We start from the raw sequence: 14,352 nt of genomic DNA, 5'->3' as shown, positions 1-14,352 counted from the left end.
TTATTGTTATAAAGTAATGCCTTTTGGTCTAAAGAAAGCAGGTGCAACGTACCAGAGGTTAGTTACCAAAATGTTTCAGGAATATTTAGGAAAGACAATGGAGGTATATATAGATGATATGCTTGTTAAAACTCAGCACTCAAAAAATCACATATCACACTTGTCTGACACATTTTCAATTCTGCGTAAATATAATATGAAGTTAAATCCCGAAAAATGTGCATTTGGCATTGCATCAAGCATGTTTTTGGGTTTTCTTGTTTCTAACCGTGGAATTGAAGTAAATCCTGCACAGATTAAAGCCATTGAAGAAATCCCTGACACACTTTCAAACAAGAAAGAAGTTCAAAGATTAACAGAGAGAATTGCGGCCTTGGGAAGATTCATCTCTAAATCATCAGAGAAGTGTTTTAAATTCTTCTCAGCTCTTAAAAAGCAGGATCATTTTGAATGGAATGAGGAATGTCAACAAGCACTTAAGAATTTGAAAACGTACTTACCAAATCCGCCTATGTTGGCAAAACCAAAGGCTGGGGAAAAGCTACTCCTATACCTTGCTGTTTCGGAGGTGGTGGTAAGTGTTGTTCTGGTCCGAGAAGAGCAAGGTAAACAATCACCTATCTATTACGTAAGTAAATCTTTGTTAGATGCAGAAACGAGGTATCCTCAATTAGAAAAACTTGCACTTGCGTTAATCATGGCATATAGGAAGTTAAGACCTTACTTTCAATGTCATCCTATCATTGTGGTAACTACCTACCCTTTACGTAACATACTACATACGCATGAGTTATCAGGTAGGTTAGCTAAGTGGGCAATAGAGTTAAGTGAATACGAAATTGTATACCAACCTAGAACTGCTATAAAATCGCAAGTATTAGCTGATTTCGTGGTTGATTTTAGTCAGGGAATACAGTTAGAAGCAGAAAGAGAATTACTGGTGTTCAATGGAGCCAACCCAGGAACTTGGACTTTATTCACTGATGGCTCATCTAACGTGAGAGGAGCAGGTTTGGGGATAATATTGGTACCACCTACGGGTGAAACCATTCGGAAAGTTATTAAATGTCATTCCATAACTAACAATGAGGCAGAATATGAGGCTATGATTGCAGGTTTAGAACTGGCACGGGAACTTGGCATAAATCAGATTATAATCAAGAGTGATTCACAACTCGTAGTTAATCAAATGCTGGAGACTTATACAACCAGGGAAGTAAGGATGCAGCAGTATTTAGAAAAGGTACGAGAATTGATAAAACAATTTCAAGATTGGAAAATTAGACAAATACCCAGGGACGAAAATCTTGAAGCAGATGCCCTAGCTAATCTCGCATCTGCGGCCGACATGGCAAACGATGCAAATGCCTCAGTACATTTATTTCATTCAGTTCTTGATCCTGATGTTAACGAGGTAAATTTTAATAATTTAACTTGGGATTGGAGGAACGAAATTGTTGTTTTTTTGCAGTATGGAACCGTTCCTGATGACAAGAAAAAGGCTTGTGCGCTTCGAAGAAAAGCTGCTCGGTACTGCTTAAAACAAAGCAATTTATATCGTAAAATGTTCGGTAGTCCATTAGCAAGATGTCTTGGACCTTCGCAAACAGAGTATGTAATGAGAGAAGTACACGAGGGTCATTGCGGGAATCACGCAGGTGGAAGATCACTGGTAAGAACCTTAATTAGGGCAGGTTATTACTGGCCTAAAATGGAAGAAAAGGCAGAAAGTTTCGTGGCCAAATAAGATAAATGCCAAAGGTACGGTAACAATATGCATAGACCTGCGGAATTGTTACATCCGGTCATTACACCATGGCCATTTATGAAATGGAGAATGGATATCGTGGGTCCATTACCGCAAGTAAAAGGACATGTAAAATTTTTGCTTGTTCTCACTGATTATTTTACTAAAAGGGTAGAGGCAGGCGCATTCAACAAGGTACGAGAAAAGGAAGTTAGAGATTTTATTTGGCGAAATATCATATGTCGATTCGGCGTACCAAAGGAGATTGTATGTGATAATGGCCCTCAATTTATTGGAGCTCAGATCACAGAATTTTTTCAAAGCTGGCAAATTAAAAGGATTACGTCAACACCATACCATCCAGTGGGTAATGGGCAGGTAGAGTCAACAAACAAGATTATCATTAACAATTTGAAGAAGTGTTTACAAGAAGCAAAAGGTAACTGGCCTAAAGTGTTACCGGGGTTTTATGGGAATATCGAACAACTGCTAAAACAAGTACGAGCGAAACACCATTCTCGTTGGTTTACGGAGCCGAAGCCTTGATTCCAGTTGAGATAGGAGAGCCGAGCACACGGTTCATGCAGGCAACGGAGGAGTCTAATAGCGAAGAGATGTGGGTCAATCTTTATTTACTCGAGGGAAGAAGAGAAACTGCATTAATAAGGATGACAATACAAAAGCAAGTCATTGAACGATATTACAACCGAAAAGCGCGCCTCAGATTCTTCAAAATTGGGGACTTCGTGCTTAAAAAGGTCTTTCAATCTACAAAGGTAACTAACTCAGGGAAATTAAGTCCAACATGGGAAGGACCCTACAGAATTAGTGATGTTGCAGGAAAGGGAGCGTATGAACTGGAAACAATGGATGGCAAGATACTGCCTTCACATTGGAATGCTGTTCATTTGAAGAGATATTATTTCTAAGGAAAAACCCACGGTCAGGTATAACCATTTTAAATTTCATTTTTGAATTATTAATTTTACTAACGATTTTAGATGATAGGCAAAAAGCTAGCCCGTACTAAATGATGAGTCATGACCTGTAAGGCACACAGAGTAACCTAAAATTTCTGGCCTAGGGTTACAATTATTCTGATAGAAACGAAAATGGGTTATGCAGTCTTCATCTATAATCGTCCCTCCGAGTCCTGTATGTTTTTTCTTTTCAGGAAAAGGACCAAGATGAGAGAAACAAACAAGTGCTCGAGGCTTCAAACTTCAACGCTCAAACACTTGGGGGACTACATAATATACACAGACATATGTGTAAAAATCAAGCAAAGATTTGAGGAAAAAATCAAGCTTAGAAGAAACAAGTGCAGAGCAAAAGTTACGAAGTTACGACATTCATAGCATTCACCATAGTGTTCTTTCCCATTAAGACAATGAAGAGCTATGACATTCATCATAGTGCTCTTTCTCATGAGAACAACGGAGTCACTTCTCAAACCCTTCCTAATACATGGAGTTAGGGTAATGACTATGTACTAAAACGAGTTATAAGGAAAAACCTTGTGTGTATTATTTTTCTTTTGTAAAAATCTGTTACAAGAAAAACAGTTACGAGAAAGCTATAGATGTAATCCAAATACATGTAAAGTATTATTCAAAAACTTGTTAAGGTTCATAAATAAAAACCTGTCAAAGTTATTTCAAACAAAACATGTGTGTTCCTATTCCTTTCATCGTATTATAATACCATTATGAAGTTGAGACGTCTTCTTCATTAAGTGTCGAAAATATAAAAGGGCCCTCTTTTATAAAACTCATATTATTAAGTCATGAGATTAATCATAGAGCATTTTCAAAGGATAAAAATGCAAGCTATTCTTTAAGTCCTTAAAAATAAAAGGCAAGAATAGAACAAATAGAAGTAATAAAAGCTTCTTAATATATTTAAAATCTAAAGACTAAGTATAAACTTAGTCATCAAAATTATTTTATATAGATGCCCCATAATAAGAACTGGGGATTGTTTCCTTCTAAAAAAACCTTAAAAACAAACTAAGGGTTTGATCATTATCTTCCAAAAAGAAAAAAAACAAAAAACAAGTTAAGTTATAAAAACTAGTCACTTGGAGGCAGGAGCATCAGGAGTAACGGTGCCAACATCAGAAGGAGCAGCCACAAGCACGGTGTCAACTTGACTTGAAACAGCAGGCTCGATGAGGTGAGCAAGAGTCACGGAAGTTTCACCTTCGGGAGCTTGATCCACGGTAGCTTCAACTTCAAGAACTTGAGCCAAGGCTACATCAGTTTTGGGAGCTTCAGCCACGGGAGCCTCAATTGCGGGAGATGGAAAGTCCAGTGGTTGTTGAGCCTTCTCAATAGTCTCCATGACTTTATCCAATTCTGACTCTATATTAAAGTTCTCTTGGCTATCCTCGGTTAAGGCATCACGGCGAGAGTTCAGAAAAGTCCAACTTACCTCAACGGCCATTTTATCCTCAAGAAACTCGTAGTCTCTTTCCCAAACAACAATCTTTTGAGTTCTTCATTTTCAGCCAAGGTGGAATTGAAGGATATTTGAAGAGAGGCATTGGAACTTTCCAAAGCACGGATTTTATCAGTAGAGGCCCTCAAGTCCATTTGAGTTTGAGTTAAGCTCTGTGCAAGATCCTTCTCATAAACCTCCTTTTGACTCAAAAGTGATTTCAACTCTTTAATCTCCTCATCTGCCTTAGATAGCTGATCTGAGAAAGAAGACTCAAGGCTTTCTTTGTCCTTCTCTGCTTGGCTTGAAGAAGCCTTGGCCACTGCCAATTCCAAAGTCAATGCATGCACCTGCTGCTCCAGGTTACTCCTATTCTCTTGCATATCTTCAATAGCAATTTGTGCACTATCAAATTGCCCTTTCCAGTTAGTCGCTTCTAGTTGAGCTTCACGAGTCACTTTCTCGGCCTCAAGAATTGTTTTCTCAGAGTCACGGGCCACCTTCTCTAAAAGAGAAATTCTGCCCATCAACTCTGTACCAATGAGGTTGGCCTGAAAATAATAAAGAAGGAAAGTAAGAATCCAAGAGTAAAAAGAAAAAGAAATTTTTTAAATAAAGGAGGAAAATACCTTCAAAGTGGCATGAACAGTGTTGTTCATCAAAGTTAAGCAGCTATGGCTATTCATCTTCTCTTTTTTAATTGATCCAATCAAAGGCTCGAGCCAAACGTCTGCCTGACCAGATTTTCTCAAAAGGCTGCTGTTGGCGGGAACTTCAATAGTCACGCTCCTCATGGAAGTAGTTCTGCTCGTAGAACCAACTTCAGTATGATGAACAATAGGAGGGGGAATAGTCAAAGGAGGAGCCGAAGAAGAGGTGAGTGCAGTAGAAGAAGGAACGGAAATAACTAGGGCCGGTAAAGAAGGAATCACAGGCATGGGTGATGAAAAAGTCGATAAAGGTACTTCATCTAAAATAGGCCCGAGATCACCACTATCAAAACCACTAGCAAAAAGTTGGTCGGTGGATTCACGAGTATCTTGGGGGGTAACATCGTCATCAGAGACGAGATGAACAGGCTCGGCAGAAGAGGCACGGGGAGAGACTTCAGCCTCATCATCGAACATAACACGTCTCCTAGCCCTTTGCCTCTTTATCAAAGAGCCATCTTCATCTTCCTCCTCGGAATCTTCTTTAACGGTTTTCCTCTTCACAAGTATGTCCTGAGCTTTCCTTAAAGTGAGTTGAGCCCCTGTAGAGGTTCGAGAGGCCGCAACTGCTTCAGCAGAAACGCCTCAAATTGAAATCCTGACAAAAAGAAGGATGAAAATTAAGGCAATAAATAGAAGATTTTACATACGAGAAAATATAAAAAAATTTCTTACAATGAGTTTTCACTTTCCAACCGTACTGATTGGAGATAGATTTCCAGGACCTGGCCTCCATAGGCGCGACCTTCAATAATTTGTCTACCCAACCACGAAAGTTGGGAACTTTATCCACAACTCCCATGATTGCTACAAAAAGGAGAGGGAGAGAAAATTAAAAAAAAAAAATTAAATTTGAAAGAAAAAGGTACGAGAAGAATAAAAGACTTACGTGCAAATTCCATTTCTCGGGAAAAGGAACATTTTCTTCACCCACTAAACCAACAGTGGCAGCAATGAATCGAGCATACCAGCCACGATCCTTATCATCTTCTGGGCTTACTAAAACCCTTTTACTCCTAGCTACTAAAGTAAAAACACCGATGCGATAGAGCCTGGGGGAGTAAAGATGAATTAGATGAGGGAAAGTAAAATCAACACCCGCCTTGTTTGATAAATATCTTAAGCAAGCCACAACTCTCCAAATGAGTGGGCCGATTGTGCTAAACAAACTTGAAAAAAACGGCAAAAATCAAGAATTACTGGATCAATGGCTGGTTTAAATCCTAGAGTAAAGGGATAAGTATAAACGAAAGAAAAACCAGTCATATAAGAAGTAATTCTTTGATTTGGATTAGGAACAACAATTGGGAAGTCACTATTCCAATGACAGTCGTTACAAACTATGGGGGTTAAAACCTCTGTAATCATGGTAGGGTAGGTATCAGCACGACTCAACTCAGAAACTTGTTTTTGAAGTGATTCTCTGTCATGGGTAAAAGATAAGTCGCTAGGAACTATATCTTCTATCAAAGGTTCTTGTAAAGGTTCAGAAGTTTCTTTACCCTTAGAAGATGATTTCTGAGTAAAAGAACCTCTAATTCTAGAGGGAGTACCAGAACTAGAGGAAAGTATAGAAGAACCAGCAGAAGAACTGCCGCTACGGGCAGATCCTAAACTACGGAGTCTACCACCCCTACCCCTTCTATGTCTAACAGGGGCATTGGGGAAGTTATCCAAGATAGGAACTATTCTAGGGTTAGGGTTTGAAGAAGACATGATGAAGAAGGTCGAATTAAGGAAGAAGTGAATAGTATCAAAGAATAAAGTATTCAATAAAACTTTATGAAGAAGAGGACAAGAGAAAAAGGTTATATTTATGTGAGAAAACCACCGTCAAAGGCAAGAAGTGTAATGATGGAAAGCCTATAATAAAGGCAACTAGCTCTTCGTGAATAGTGGAGTTGTAAAAGCCTTAAAAAAGGCTGCAAAACTGCAGAACCGATGGGAGACTGACACGTGTATAGAGCATTTAATAGAAGAGACAATTGAAGCGTCAATGTTGTCATAGCATTAATGATGACATAAATTCCCTTTTTAATGAAATCTACTTCCCAAATATTTAATTGATAAATAAATGGAAAGTGGGGGGACTATCTGTATTGGGAAAAATTGAGTTTGCATATTGGAGGTGACGTGTCATGACACGTGGATTAGTCAAATGGTCAAAGAGTTATAATTAGCCAAGAGGCACGAGCAATAACAGATACGAGAGAAGGTGATGAAAGAGACACGGACAGTTATTCAAATAGTTCGGTGCCCGTACCTATTTATGTCATTTAAAGCTCAAAGATCAAGAAGAATCAAGAAAATGAATCTGACAACGCATGAGAGTCCAAATTCAGTATTTAACGTATATTAAATACTGAGTACGTTAGAGAATTTGTATTTAATATAAATGATTGAGTAACGTTTCTTTTATTGTCATTTATTACCCATAATTGCCTTATTAAGACAAAGACAATACACATATCTCCAAAAAAACCATTATAAAAGGGAGAATGCTTTTGTAAGGACATGGAACACAATTGAAATATATTCTGATTCACTTGTCTTTCTCCTGATTACATTCTAGTTATTCCAAATTATTCTCTTCTACATATTCTTTTGATTATTAGTAACCCGCGTTCTTCTAAATTTTAGCTTTGACTAAAATTCTATTTTTTGGTTAAACAGTAATGCTTTTGAAAAAGTATGGTTTCTTCTAGTACCTCAAGCTAATTAATTCGAAAAGAACAATAGGAATCAAGTTTTCCTTGTTATTTCAGTGAGGGAGGGGCAAGTTTAGGATTGAAAATTTTGGAAAAAGTACATTTAGTGGCTTATAAGGGGACTGAGTAGAGCTGAATTGTGGGTATTCAGTGTTTGACAGGGTTTGCGAGTAGCTAATATTAACATAGTATCTGCAATGGGTAAATGTAGTTCCTTTTCATGTGATTTAATACGACTTGTTAGGAACCAAGTGCGATAGCAGTACCATCCAGTTTTAATCGGTTGAAATTATTGATTTTACTTTCTAACAAAAGAGTAAAATCTAACTTATTAGTAACATGAAATCCTATGCTCCTTGAATGTCCTTTTGATAATTTGATCCTCTTGACTAAATGTCAACAATCAAGAAAAGAATTTTTCAATAATATACCAGATTGACTATCAAGTGCTGGACAAGAGGAGGGGGAAGGGGGGCGCACCATTTCAAATACATAACGCTTTCATGGCTGTACAAATTAAGAACTACTTATACTTTATTTATATGCATGCTATTTGATAAAAAATTTTAAAATATTTCCACGAAGGTCAATAAATCAAATTTCTAACATTAAGTTTTGGAAAGATTTCGTTGAAGCTCTAGTATAGAGTTTATATTTTCCACCTCTGTATCATTATCATACATTAACAGTTTATCAGGGAAAAAGAATACCATAGATTAACATTAACCTTGTTTCCTGTAGTGAAGTTTGGATTAGCAAAGCAGCGGAAGGAAAGTAAAAAAGTAGTAAAAGCTATGTTAGCCATGATATATTTCCTCATAAAATTGATCTTTCATTTCCTAGTTTTAGCACTAGAAACGATTTAGGTTGAAGAAGAATTATGTTTGCTTAGTAATCCTTTTTGTAGTTTCGACTGTTCTGTTAGTAATATGATTAATTAGGGGGAAAAAGTATGTTGGTCCAGTGTTTACTGGTGAAAAATAAAAATTCTACTCCTTTCTTAGTGAAATTTTTGTTCTCTGTTTGTGGAAATATAGTTCATCGTGCTTCTGTCTCATTCCCTGAAGATTGTAACGTAGTATAGCTTGTAAAGTGTGGATTTTTTTATTCTCAAGTTATAGATAAGTAAAATATTGATTTCCTAGATAAAATATGCTATTTTCTTCAAATTTTTCCTACTTTTCACTACTAGAAATCCGGTAAAAAGCGACCACAAAAGCGACCAAAATTGATCGCTTATAGGCCTAAAAGCGACCAAAAAGCGACCAAACATGCCTGGTCGCAATATTGCTGGTCCCTTTATTTTAGGGACCAAAGTTGGTCGCTAATTAGCGACCAACTTTGATCTATAAGGTAAAAGGACCAAATATTCCGGGTAAAGACTATAGCGATCAACTTTGGTCGCTTTATTATTTTAATAATATAATTTTGGCGACCAAAGTTGGTCTCTAAATGTAAAATACGTTATTTATTTATTTATTATTAATCATAAAAAGGCGACCAACTTTGGTCTCTAATCCAAATATTATATTTTAAAATCTGGAAAATAGAGACCAAGATTGGTCGCTTTTTTATTATTTTTTTAAAAAAATAAGCGACCATAGTTGGTCGCTAACTTCAAGAAATAATTTTTTTTAATTATAAGCGACCAACTTTGGTCGCTATATTTTCAGAAATTATTTTTTTTAAAAGAATAGCGACCAAAGTTGGTCGCTTTTGAGAAATCTGGGTTAAATAGCGATCAAGGTTGGTCACTATTGCCCAGAAAATTATTTTTTTAAAGGGAAAAACGACCAATTAGCGACCAAAGTTGGTCGCTTTTCTTGGTATATTTTTGCCAGAAAATGCCTGTTTTGGCAGCTACACCACCTGCCAGCTTACCAAAAATCCTAAACATGCATTTTATGCCAACAACAACAACAATAATAAACAATAAACAACAACAACAACAACAACAATAAAAAGCAACAAAGTATAAAGTTCAATAGAACTAACACATTAAGCTAACAAAACTAAGTTAACGCTTATTACAAGCCCATTCGAAAACTGGTTCTATTGTCTAGTTCAAAGTATATAAAGTACTCAAGGAGTGTTCTTTCAGCATCCTCATCCGAAAGTTGGATTGTCTCGCCCGACTCATTAGGTGGCTGACTGCGTATGAATTCCCCCACATCAACTGTGAACCGAACCTATAAGAAAAATTATATTGAATTAATATTTCAAAATTTATATAAAAGTAAATCAAAATACTTAATGAAAAGTAAAAAACTTACATGTATAGTCGAGGCTCGACCCTCGACCCACCTTTCTAGATTAGTCTCTTTCTTCTTCTTTACAATACGAGTCTCATTGAATAACTCATCTTACTTCATTGGCATCATAAAGTTGTCTGGTGGCTTTGGTGATTATCCTCGTGGTACTATTACTCGGGATGAACTTAGATACAGAGAGTAACTTGGAAACAGTACCCGACAGGGTGTGTCTTTGATCAATTGTTGTTCTCATTAGCGACAATGATGATGAGAAGACAATGGTATGTGTTTCAAACAGTGATGGTGTAGGTAAGAATTTAACATTTCCTAAGCAGATAAAAGAAGAGGTTATAGAGGAATTCTCTACTTCCTCTTGGAAAATGAAGTAGAAAATTCCTCTATAACCTTTTCTTTTATCAATTTAGGAAATGTTAAATTCCTACCTACACCATCACTGTAGAGGCTCGACCCTCGACCCACCTTTCTAGATTAGTCTCTTTCTTCTTCTTTACAATACGAGTCTCATTGAATAACTCATCTTACTTCATTGGCATCATAAAGTTGTCTGGTGGCTTTGGTGATTATCCTCGTGGTACTATTACTCGGGATGAACTTAGATACAGAGAGTAACTTGGAAACAGTACCCGACAGGGTGTGTCTTTGATCAATTGTTGTTCTCATTAGCGACAATGATGATGAGAAGACAATGGCATGTGTTTCAAACAGTGATGGTGTAGGTAAGAATTTAACATTTCCTAAGCAGATAAAAGAAGAGGTTATAGAGGAATTCTCTACTTCCTCTTGGAAAATGAAGTAGAAAATTCCTCTATAACCTTTTCTTTTATCAATTTAGGAAATGTTAAATTCCTACCTACACCATCACTGTTTGAAACACATGCCATTGCCTTCTCATCATCATTGTCGCTAATGAGAACAACAATTAAAGGCACACTATGCCAGGTACTGTGTCTAAGTTATTCTTGGTGGAAGTTGCATTGCATGTCTAATAAAGTCATCAACCCCTTCTACAAAATCCTCCCGCAATCCTAAATTTCAATTCATATCCACAAAAGTTCAATTCATATCCTAAAGGCTCAATTCATATCCTAAAAGTTCAATTCATACACAAAAATTTCAATTCATATCCTAAAGGTTCAACTCATATCCACAAAAGTTCAAGTCATATCCTAAAATTTCAATTTATAAACTAAAATTCCAATACATAAACCAAAAATTTCAATTCATATCCTAAAGGTTCAACTCATATCCTAAAGGTTCAACGCATATCCTAAAAGTTCAATTCATACACAAAAATTTCAATTCATATCCTAAAGGTTCAACTCATATCCACAAAAGTTCAAGTCATATCCTAAAATTTCAATTTATAAACTAAAATTCCAATACATAAACTAATATCCTAAAGGTTCAATTCATATCCTAAAGGTTCAATTCATATCCTAAAAGTTACAATAGATTATAATCTAAAGTTTGCCTAGTAATGAAGTTGAAATCCTACAAGGATAGGCCGAGGTTTTTGATCCCGTGAGTTGGGAGTTTTCCATGTAAAACTCATTTTTGTGTCATTTACTTACTGTAGTATGTGTGTGTTTTGTGGGAACTAATAGAGAACCTCGTTCTCTATATAGTTTGATGAACCTTTAGTTTCTATCACAGAGGCTTAACAGGGGAAGGACGTAGTTTGCATCAAGTTACTTGTGTATAACATTAGCTGCAATATTACGCCTTGGTGTTGTTATGATCGAAATATTCAGGTGTCATGTGAAAGCTAGTGAAGCAATACTTGAACAACGATAAATCAAACAGAAGAGAAATATACCAAAAAGAACACAATCATTTACCATGGTTCGGTCAATTGACCTACGTCTATGGTGGAGATGAGCAGTCCACTATATTAAAAAGAGTACAAAATATCGAGAGAACAATTTCACAAAGAGACAAACACAAGTATCACACCAACACTTGTCCCGAAAAGTTCTCCCCCTAAACATGATTTTCAAACCCATATGACTACATTGTGGATGCTACTGAATAAGAAGGAATAATCCTCAATTTATAGAAGTCCAAACTTTTTCCTCCAAGAAGAGGGAGTATCCAAATATGAGAGATTTATAATTTTCTTCTAAAAGAAGGAAAACCCAGTTATGGTAAATATGTTTTCCTTTCCTTTAAGAGATAGAAAAATGAAGTACGATAAGAAAATCAGGACAAAACCTAACAATTCTCCTCCTTTGCTTGAATTTTCAGACAAAACAAACTTGATCCACCTTCATCACATAACTTTCAATAGGCCGCATCTCCAAATCTGCACCACAAAGTTTGTCTCAACATGAGTAGCACTCGGGTCAAATTCTCAAACAAAAACCATGATTATCGTCAACTATCCCAAATTGCCACCTATTCCTAACCGGCCCTCACCCCTATTAAATAACGCCTCTCACAGTCACTTTCACAACTATCCATATCAAAAAATCCAAAATTCTTCTTTTTCCTTCTTCAAACCAAACACCTTCTTCTTCAACTTACTAAACTCCATCGTGTCTGAAAATCAGGAAGCCCATAGTGCTCCAAGCATCGTTCCCACTGTGTTTTCACCTGTTGAAACCCCAGTTTAGAGCCCACACTCCTCACTCCGACTAGTCTAAACCCTAAATCTAAGTCACAACCATCTACCTCTCCGACCCAGTCGAGTACTAGTTCTCATCGGAGTCGCAAAGCTTCAACTCCCAAAAAGTTTGTGGCTGTGACCTCTCCTTCTGCCTCGCCTGAAGAAATGGTCGAACATGATACAGTAGAGAGAGAAGAAAATCTAAAAGTTTCTAGTCTACCTGTGGAAGAAAGCTCTGCCAAAGAAAAAGATATGGGTCATATCTATGTTGAATCGACAATGACAGCCCCTGGCCTTGATTCTATAGGTAATACTCTTCCTACTTCTGAGTTTACCATGGGGTTACAAGAACAAGAGGCCATAGAAAATATGTTGGCAATAGCTGCTGAGGGAAGTGTTATTGAGGGTGGTGAAGGTGTGTCTGAGTCTTAGGGGGAAGAAAATAGTACACTTGTGGAGAGTAGGGAACTGGTGCCTGTTGAAACATCAACACCAGACAGTACTACTAGGGCACCAATTGAGGGACCTGATCCCTCCACTCAAGAGGAACCAACCCTTGGTTTCTCTCAATCACCCTAGGTCAGTATTGATCCTCCCCCCTCTCCTCACTTCTATGCTGAGCCTTTGTCCATAGTTGTTCCTGAAATGAGACCTTTATCTGATGAGGAAAATGCAGATAGTGAAGAAGAAGATTATGATAATATGGCTCTGGCAAGCTTTATTAGTACAAGGAGTAGAAAGGCACCTCTCCAGGGGTCAACGTCTAAGAGACCCATCACGAGGTTGTAAAAGAAGGAAGAATTTGAGTCAGTCTTGAGGAGAAACAGAAAGGAAAAGAAGAAGAGGAGATTGATGAAAGATGGAAAGGTTGTCAATGAAAAGGTAGTGCCTCCTGCACTAGTCGTGAATGTTGATGATGAGGCAGAAGAGGAACCCGGTTCCTTAGTTCGTAAATCCTCAAAGAACCTTACTGTTCCAAAGTCCAAAAAGGAGTCATCTGTGAATGAAAAGGAGTTGAGAAGGGTTGAGGGTGAAAAACCTGGTGAGAAAGAGAGTGAGAAAGTGGTTGAGGAGTCTTGTGAAAACGTGGCTGAGGAGTCTACTGAGAAGATCTCTAGGAAATCTACAGACAAATTAAAGAGTGTTACCAAATCAGTGAAGAGGAAAGCTGAGGCCAATGAGTAACCTGGTTCTTCCAAAAAGACCAAGGTTGGTGATGCCCAAGGAAAAATTGAAACACCAAAAGGTGATGTGGGGACGTACATTTTCCCTTGATATTCTGGAGATGACCGGAATGCGCCAATTTGTAGAGATCTGTGAACACCAACAATGGCCACATCTGTTCACAAGTGACAGTCCTAAAGTTTATGAGGAAGAGGTGCGTAGTTTTTATACCGACTTCTTTACGATTGAGGATGATCATATTTGTATGATGGTGAATGGTGTTGATTTTATGATGGATATTGCTGTTCTGGGAAGTATTTTGGGGGTGCCTACTGATGGTATGTCTTCTGTTGAGGGAACTTGCTCGTCTAACTTCAGAAATGCCATAGTGAAGGACAAGACCATACAACACGGGGAACAGGTACACAAGAAGGCCTTCCTTCTAGTGTACCAACTACTGTTTGAAATGGTAAACAAAGTTCTGCTTCCACACGCAGAAAGGAGGTCAATAACTTCACGAGCAGACTTGGTTCTCATGGAAGCACTGGATGGATACACTACTATAAACTTGCTTGGCATCATGATAGAGTACATGCAGAAGGTGGCAGAATTCAAGGTCTTTGAAGTATGGTAATCACGCTCAACTTTAGTCCTAAAAAGGATAAGCGGTCGCTGCAAATATAATCCGGTCTAAAAGTCCGGAGTC

At 37.5% G+C, this 14,352-nt stretch overlaps 1 protein-coding gene across 1 annotated transcript; it reads left to right on the top strand.

Annotated features, from left to right (window-relative positions):
• Positions 1-12,647: 12,647 nt before the first annotated feature.
• LOC138871198 (uncharacterized) lies at positions 12,648-13,667 on the top strand. Its single transcript, XM_070149065.1, has 3 exons — positions 12,648-12,897; positions 13,117-13,193; positions 13,278-13,667. The coding sequence occupies exons 1-3, from the start codon at positions 12,648-12,650 to the stop codon at positions 13,665-13,667; spliced, it is 717 nt and encodes a 238-aa protein (XP_070005166.1).
• Positions 13,668-14,352: the final 685 nt, after the last annotated feature.

Source organism: Nicotiana sylvestris, chromosome 6 (genome assembly GCF_000393655.2).
Source record: "Nicotiana sylvestris chromosome 6, ASM39365v2, whole genome shotgun sequence".
Taxonomy (NCBI): Eukaryota; Viridiplantae; Streptophyta; class Magnoliopsida; order Solanales; family Solanaceae; genus Nicotiana; species Nicotiana sylvestris.
This window is presented reverse-complemented; position numbering and strand designations above follow the sequence as displayed.